The 8,583-nt window shown below is 38.6% G+C and overlaps 1 protein-coding gene across 1 annotated transcript in view; it reads right to left on the bottom strand.

The window, feature by feature from the left end:
- Positions 1-2,383: 2,383 nt before the first annotated feature.
- LAMA4 (laminin subunit alpha 4) overlaps positions 2,384-8,583 on the bottom strand; it is a 96,564-nt gene continuing 90,364 nt past the window's right edge. The window contains exons 36-38 of the mRNA XM_059467588.1: positions 6,277-6,370; positions 5,169-5,288; positions 2,384-3,735 (exon numbers count right to left, since the gene is read on the bottom strand). Coding sequence (XP_059323571.1) covers positions 3,590-3,735; positions 5,169-5,288; positions 6,277-6,370 — 360 coding nt within the window. The 3' untranslated portion in view covers positions 2,384-3,589. The remainder of the gene's footprint in view (positions 3,736-5,168; positions 5,289-6,276; positions 6,371-8,583) is intronic.

Raw genomic sequence — 8,583 nt, 5'->3', positions numbered from 1 at the left:
TTACTGTCAGGCTTGTAACACTTCATCTTTCAATTTTCTGTTCAGGTTGTTGTCCATACACTGGGTTCTTGAGGAGAAGGGTATTCTCTACAAATCTTGAGGTGTAAGAGATAGAGGGGGCTGAGATCTCATTTAAATCCTCTATTTTGGAGCAGTTTCCTGAGCATTTGAGCATTTGATCTTGAAATTGGTTTCTTTATTACATAGTCATGCAAATGTCCAATTTCAGAATATTTTGAGATACAGTAACAGTGTAGTTGCAGCCCTGATTTAGATAATGGCTATAACAACACTTATTAAAACCTTGAAGGTGCCAGGGAAAAGTTGTAATCTATTTAGAGTCAGTGCTCATTTCTTGTAGGCTTTCTGCAGAATTTAGATAGTTATGTTAAAAATGGAAATGGACAATCTGACAATGTAACTCAGAACTTGAAGGTTTTTCCCAAATCTTTGTAGATGAAGGCTTTTGTACTTTGAAGGTATAATTTTTAAGATAGATACAGGAGACAAATTGAATTCTGGGAGGATGTATCTTTAGACAGTTGCCCTCTCTTAAACTCTAGCAGCCCTTAAAATGAGTGCAAAGGTATGTGCAATATAATGCATCACAGACTGGCTTTCTTTGGCACATATGAAATGGTAGTGTTAAAGGTCTATGTGGATGTTGGGGGCAGGGAAATTTACATTATTTTTTGCTCTCTCCTGAGTCTGCAAGTATCCTCTGGTTTATTGTGTTTTTCTTTGCAAACCCTGTTCTGCTGAGGGAAAACCCACACCTCTGAAGCCTACAAGGGAAAATTGATGAAGACACCCTCCAAAATAGTGCTGTGTTTGATTAGCTGGTGAGATAGTAAAGAGAAGTAAATTGAATAGTAGCAGTTTATGAATTTTAATTGGTTTTTATTCACATACTGTTTTAGTGTATTTTTAGTTTTCCATATATAAAGTATGCAAAGGACTGATTAAATCAGAAAACTCATTCTTAAACATAAATCCACAGAAAGAAACCAAATCACATTGCAGCAAATATGACTAAGAGAAATATTGTTTATTCACAGAGCTGGGATGTGGATATGAGAGAATATGCTTTGGTTTGAAGTAGGTGTGAGACAGAAAAACATTCTTAGTATGTGTGTACCAGTTAACATACAATGCTCCACTTAATACCAGCATTCACTAAACTCTGTTGCTCTTAGGGGCCACAAGCATTTGCTATTCCTGGCTATCTCTGCTGAGCAGCTGCAGGCAACTCAAAAAGAATTTCAGTAATCCTTGTAACCAACATATCTAAGCAGGGAATCTGCTGTTCTTTTCTCTCCCGCAACAGGGTCCTGGAGACCAGGGCCTGAGGAAGCTTAGCTCATGTTGTGGTGTCATGAGCTTTTTTGAGCCAATCTAACAACTCACTGGCGCTGGGAGGAGAGAGACTTCCTTTTTTACCCCCGCTCCCAGCTGTACAGCTCTGACATCACACATGGCCTCTGTAACCACTGGGAACCCAGCTCACTGCTCTGAGGATATTCACCCTCAACACCAATAATAAAATATTCCTGAAGCAAAAGCCCTAAATTTTCTGTTCCATTTCTGGGTAGTAGCTGGGAGCAGAAAAAGCTGAGCAAGCATACTGGCTTTGCCTGAGACAAAGATGGCATTGGAAGGCTACTGGATTTAAGGATCCATGCCTGAACCAGAGGTACTGCAGAGGGCTACTGTTCATGCTTGCTTCTCAAGTGTGAGCAATGGGCTTTGGAGTGAGGAAAAGAAGGGTCACTCCCCTGTGAAGGGGGTGGGTATCTGTAAGCTTGGAGTTGGAAATGGAATCAGTCCTTGGAGCATAGTACCTGAGAGCAGCAGGGAAGGGAAAAGGGGATGTGTTCAGGAGAACACAAGCAGAAGAGGAATGGTGCTGAAAGTGTGAGCAGAGCTGATGAAGCTGGTGAAAGGAGGGGCAGTGGCCACCGGAGCCACACTGTGTTGTTCCCTTAACCCAACACTAGACTCCAGAGGCAAGTGGAGAGTCTGTGATGGGGTCCCAGCTGCTGAAGAGTTCCTGTGCCTGTGTAGCCAGAGGTTGCAGTTCTTTCTCCAGAGTAAGCCAAATCTGCTGCAGTGTGTCAAAACCCTTTTTTCACCCTACTGGGAGTAGTAGGGAAGCTGCTGATTAGTGCTTACATATGTATCTTATTCTGGTGGTTCTTCCATCCTTCCATGCTTTCAAGACCTTTGGATTCCAGTTTTCATTTGTGTGTTTTCCAGATGAATTCTTATTAATTTTCAGTCTCTAGGGTGTTGTCCTTTATTTTTGCATTTCATAGTTTCTTGCTTTGCAGCTGGTCATGTTTTGAGTTGGTTCCAACAATAATTTGCTCAACAACCATAAAACTTTCATTACTTTAATCTTTATTGCATTACTTTATACTTCAAAGAGAAGAAAGCTAAATGGCTTTGATTCCTTGTAGGTGATGATTGAAGGGACTAAGTTTTGCAAGTGATTTGTATCTATTTGGTGTGCAAGCCTACTGTGAGTTGAACCCTACCATTAACTTCATCTACCTTCTATGGTTATAGCACAGCTCACATTTGCAGCCCTTTGCCTTCTGTTTACATCTTCCTGCTTCACTCTTGGTTCCTCTGCAGCAGCATATCTTCTGAAGGAACCTGCTCCTTGTTTGGGGATTTCTGCGGTAGACTGAAGTCCTGCAGGAGTCTCACTAGGAAGTGATGTTTTTGTATGATAAGGGAGTCACCTGAAACTGTGTCTGTGATTCTGCTTTCTACGCTTCATTTTTACTTGTGTAATGTTAGTGCAAATGAGATCACAATGAGATTGTGAATTTAGTGCTGTGTTTGTATCTAAGTGCATTTTAAAATTCAGAGAAAAAACTTGAAATTTAAAATTGTCTCTAACGCAAGCATTATTCTAAAATTACCTAGTTTAGGTAAATGAGTCTATATATAAAGCATCTGTCTTAAAAGATATACATCCTCTCTTCATATTGTGCTAGAACATATCCATGAAGTCTAGAAGTGGAATAAAAATTTTAATTTTTCATTATTTGTAAGCTTACATAATTAGTATACTCTCTTCCCCCCATTTTATTTGAGGAATATAAATGAGTTGAATGGAAAATTAAAAATATACAGTAAGATCTTTATACAGTATTTGCGATGTAAATCTATTATCTAGCTTTATTCTTTAATGTGCATTAGCAGATCTTTTTCTGTGGAACAAAGGATGACTAAGATATGGAATGTGATTATGTAGAGGATCTATTTTGAAAGTAACATATTTAATATAATTTTAATTTATTTTATAATCTCATATTTTCATGTAAAAGACTGGCCACACATATAGTATAAGAAATGGTAAAGCTCACTCTTGTGGTATGTTAAGAGAAGTGCAGAAGCAACAGCTTTTATTCTTCAGTGATTTTTGTTTGCATGTAAATATTAGAAGTGACCCCCCTTCCTGCTTTCTGTAGATGTGGCTGTGATATTTTCATTCTTCTTGTCTCGCTGGACATGGTTTCTTTTGTTCTATTTTATTTCTGTGGTCTAAGAAACTTTTCAGAATTGATGCAGTGCACTCTCAGGCTGCTGGACAGGTATTAATGCTTACAGCACCACTAACTAAAGCTGCTTTACTAAAACTCACTGGCTTTTCATCAATCATGAAGTTACGAATGCAGCCAATGAAGGAATTGCGTGTAGTCAGGCTTGATGTTAGCAGAGACTCTGGAAAAAGAAGATCAAAAAAATTAAATAAATAAAAGTTTAGAGCTCATGATGGGCAAAATAATCAATTTGGTAGCAGAACTTTGCTACTAAGTGCAGCTCTTCTGAATCTTGCTTTAAAATGTTTGGCCTACTGCCAGTGTCCTAGAGGCCATTAAAGTATGGTTAGTTATCTACAGTTAAGTGAAACTCTTGATACTATATTATCAATAGAGACACAATTTTGTATTTTTTGACAACTACATTTTCTTTTAAGTAACAGAGTAGATGAGTCCCAGTGTCTGTTTTTAAAATTTAACGTCACATGTATTGTAATCTGTGTCTGATTTGTTAGTTTGCCTTCAGTTGGCTGTATCTGCATGGCATTATTTAGTATTGTATCTCATTTGTTGTTGTGAACTTCTGTGTAAGAGTTTCCTGTGCCAGGCTGATAATAGCATTATAGAGCCAGTGTATGGCATTGCTTTAGTATTCTATAATTAATGTAGAAATAGAAGGCTCTATTATGAAGCAGAACAGCATTTGCAATTACCCCTTTATATTACCTCTCTGGGAAGAGTTCTGTCCTAATAAAATTCCATTTTGGATTTAAAGAGTGAGCAGGCATCTGTGCATAGATTTTATTATTCCCTTTAGGCTCATTTTACCTCCTGGTAGTGTGGGATGGATGTGAACACCACGCATTCAAGCCAGTAATCCAAGATAAGCATTATAATGAATTTTGTAGTTAGAACTGTTAATGATTGACATGCAAGGCTCAGAGAAATAATGCTGCATGTTTTCACTGAGAAATGTATGGGAGTTGACTTAAAAATTGGATCACGTAGTGTTGATTACAGTTTGTATATGAACCCCAACACAGTAGCTCTGTTTGTTGAATAAGGGAAGGAAATGTAGTAATCTTGGCCCATGCCTCACAGATGGTCTGTGAGTCACAAATACACAGGAGCAGAAATCTGTCTAACAGAAACCCCTTGTAAGAAAAAGAATCTCCATTTTATCTTGTGTTCAAAGATGCCATTGCTTGAAGAAGAGGAAAGAAGCCTACCAGCAACTAAACCTTGGAACTCAGTTACAGTGACAACGACTTTCCAATCCCATAAATAAATAAATCCCTTCTTAAAAAAGAGTTAGCCCACATGGGAAGGAAAAACAGAAAAAAAAGAAATTTTGTTTGTTGTTGGCTGACTTCTCTAGTGTATCCATACCTTGCCCTCCAGCAGCTGTAAATGTTTTCATTTCAATGAAGCAGCACATCTTTTTCTTTGAGAACTTGAAGCAGAACATTTATGATCAGCTCTTGAGCCTTTGAATTTTACCAGGTTGCTCACATATTTTGTTCTTTTTTGAGATGAAAACTTAGTCTTTATGCTTTCTCTAGAAACAGGGCTGAAATCTCAGAACAATGTACCACAAAGATACCAAAAACCTACCTGGTACACCTCCAATAAACACCGGCTCCCTGTGGTCCATTGCCTTTGGATTTAGCGGCCCTACCACATGGTTGACTTCAGAGTCTACGTCCAGCTGCACCACATTTGCATCTCTAATAACTGAAAGGAGAAGGAACAGAGATCAGCAAGAAGTGTGACATGAGTCTTTTATGACAGACAGGAGTCATCTCTTTGGTGTGAGTATTTGATTTAGTGTTTGCTAGATTGGGTGTGAGGCATCAGTGACAGTTTGTGAGTGGATTCTGGGTAGAGCAGGACCGATGGTAGAATCAGTGGGAGCAAGGGTGCTTTTGAGTGGGGCTCTTGATCCCTGGTGGCAGTGTTTAGGCTCCAGGTTATGAGCATACAATGGCTTGTGGCTTAAAAAAACTGTTGCCCAATCACTCCCATTTAGGGATATATTGGAATGCAGTGAGACTTCTCCCTTGCTTGAGTGCCTGGATTTCCTTCAGAAGGGAAACAGAATGCTTGTGGAAAGGGTGTGCAGACTCAGATCGCTTCTGCAGTGATAGTGGAAGACATTCTAAGTCCACATCTAGACAGGAAGATGAGGTGGTTCAAAGCACCCAGGAAATGCTTTTTGACTTTCAAAACCAGGAAAGAAGGATGATTGTCTGGCACAGAGGCAAAATCCCAGCTGCAGACATCTCTCTATCATGAGCAAAAGGTTCCCCACATCTGTCTTGTTATTTGACTTTTAATGGCAGCATATACTTTTACCTACTGCATTCTATCAATTTATTTAACCTCTAATAGGGAAAGGAAGACTATAATCTGGTATATGAATTAGGAAAGGTAGCCAGAATTTCAGATGGGCTGCTTCCTGTTCTTTGAACAGGGGGCTTCCATCTTTGTTTGCTTTCCCTATCATTGTAGGAACCAGTGCTTGTCTTCCCAGGAAGCCCTACAGTTCTGTGTCTGAGGGATGACTAAGACTGTGTCTTTCACACAAACTTGGGTCTTGGCAGGTGAAAAAGAACTGAAAATACTTCTGCATTGCCAGTGCTCTAGCCCATGGAGATGGAAATCTGGGGAGCAAGAGACGGGCTTTGTTACCTTAATTAGGGAACAATCACCTTTTACTGACCTGCAATTCGATGCCACCTGCCGTCGCAGAGACTCTGTTTCAGTGTCACTGAAGTTGAAAAATCCCTGATTCCATTATTCAGTTTCACAGTAACCTGAGGGAAAAGAATATAATCATCACTGTAAACCCCCTCCTTTTCTCTTTTTACCTTCTGTTGTAGTAATGTTGTATTCCTCGCTCAAAACATGTCAAGTATCCGAGAGAAAGGAAAACATGGCTTCATTAAATTCTTCAAAATAAATAAAATTTTAAATAAAATTTAGGGTGGGTTTTTTTTTTTTTTGTTTGTTTTTGGGGTTTTTTGTTTTTTTTTTTTTTTTTTTGTTTTTTTTTTTTTTTTTTGTTTAACTGTTCAGATTCAATAGTTCAGAGACATTCCTAATTATCTCAAGGAAGAGTTCAAGAAAAGATTTAAAAATAAGAGCTAATTTCACTCATTTACTAGTACCCCTACTCTATAATTTCCTGTGTGATAAATTAGTGTTTACAGGCATCAGATGATGTTTTTGGCATCTTGCTAGCCACTTAGTAAGGAAAACAGTCATGAAAACCCAAGTATAAACAAGCAGAAAAGATATGAGAAAGGAATGGACAGCAAAATTAAAAATTACTTTAAAGTTACTTGTTCAAGCTTACAAGTAAATCTCTGGCAGAGCTAGAAGGTGAACATAATTCTGAATTTTGCACCTCCATTTTAGTTAATGGATTAATATCTTTTTTCATGGAAATGGTGCAGCAGCAGCAAAACAGTGTTGGGGCCTTGTTGTGAGACATGAAATTCCTGGTGGTGATTGCCAGAGAACTGCAAACTCTGAGCCCAACCACTCAGGCTTTTCAAATGTTGAAGTTGTTCCTGATTATGCTGACTCTATGCTGACTGGAAATCACATAATCATAGAATGGTTTGGATTGGAAGGGGCCTTAAAAATCATCTTGTTCCAACCCCCCCGGCGTGGACAGGAACACCTTTCATAAGATCGGGTGGCTCAGTCACATCCAACCTCGCCTTCAACATTTAATGTGATGGGGCATCTACACGTTTTCTGGGCAACCTGTTCCAGCCTCGCCACCCTCACAGCAAAGAATTTCCTCCTAATATCTAATCTAAATTTACTGTCAGTTTGAAGCCATTCCTCCTTGTCCTGTCACTACATGCCCTTGTAAGTAGTCTCTCACAAGGAATAAACTTATAGTTAATTCTAGAGGGTTTTGATGCAGTTGTAACCAAAAAATATTATTATATTTTCTAGAAGGGCACCAACAAACACAATTAAAATGATCCTCATGTTCTGTTTTATCCATTCTTAGGCAAAATGTATCGACTGAAGCAAATAAAGAATCACAGAATAAAGTGACTCCTTAGTAAATCACTCAGACAAGCTGTACTGGTAGAGATGTGTACATTTTAAAAATGAATTATAGTTGCTGATCTTGTTCGTTCAGCAAAATGGTTTTCACAAAACAGGTCTTTTGTAATGCATTCAAAGAGGGCAGATAGTTAATGCTAAAGACACACAGATCCTTACTAAGAAGGTACTGAACTGCTGCAGTGACAAGAAGGGAAAAGCTGCTTTTCCAGGGTGAATTTTGTTTATGAATTGCATTTCCATTATACAGGAAGGGAGGTGTGAAGCAGTAAGTGAAGCAGCACCCTTTGTTAGACCAGCTGGTACAGTCGGGAAAACCAGACAAATTATTGGGCATGCAGAACTTTGGTTAGGACTTGACATAAGAAGTGCTATACTGGACTGGTTCTATGCAGACTCAGCATTTAGGTGTGGCATGGTACACATCAGCACAATGTACTTAAGAATTTCTCTTTTAATTCCCTAGATACAGGGGTAAGAATGGGCTACATCTTACTTAATGAGCTGTCAAAAGTTAGGTGGTCTAAATCTTTGCTTGTGTTGTTCACTTAAGACTGAAATGTATTACTGTAGATGTGCAATGCCTAGCATGAAGACATCCAGATTTTATCAATAAACACAATAAAAAATAGCAACAACTGTCTGGTGTGTTAATTTCTAACCTCTCTCCTTCATTTGAAATCCAGAGCCTGTAGAAACCAGGCCAACAGAAAATCAGAACTTTTCCTTTCCCTCACTCTTTCCATCACACATATATCTGATAAAGAAAGAAGAGACTGAGTGTAACTCAGACTTATCGTTTAAGAAATAAGAAAAAAAAAATTATTGATGGTTACTTGTAACCATGATACATTTTTAATGTGTGGGTGAAAGAGCAGTGCCAAAGAGTCAGTGCTTTTGCTTCTTTTCAGCTCACAACAAAATATTTATGCCTTGTATT

The sequence above is a fragment of the Ammospiza nelsoni genome, chromosome 3 (genome assembly GCF_027579445.1).
Source record: "Ammospiza nelsoni isolate bAmmNel1 chromosome 3, bAmmNel1.pri, whole genome shotgun sequence".
Lineage (NCBI taxonomy): Eukaryota > Metazoa > Chordata > Aves > Passeriformes > Passerellidae > Ammospiza > Ammospiza nelsoni.
Note: the sequence above shows the minus strand (reverse complement) of the source record. Positions and strands in the feature narration are given on the sequence as shown.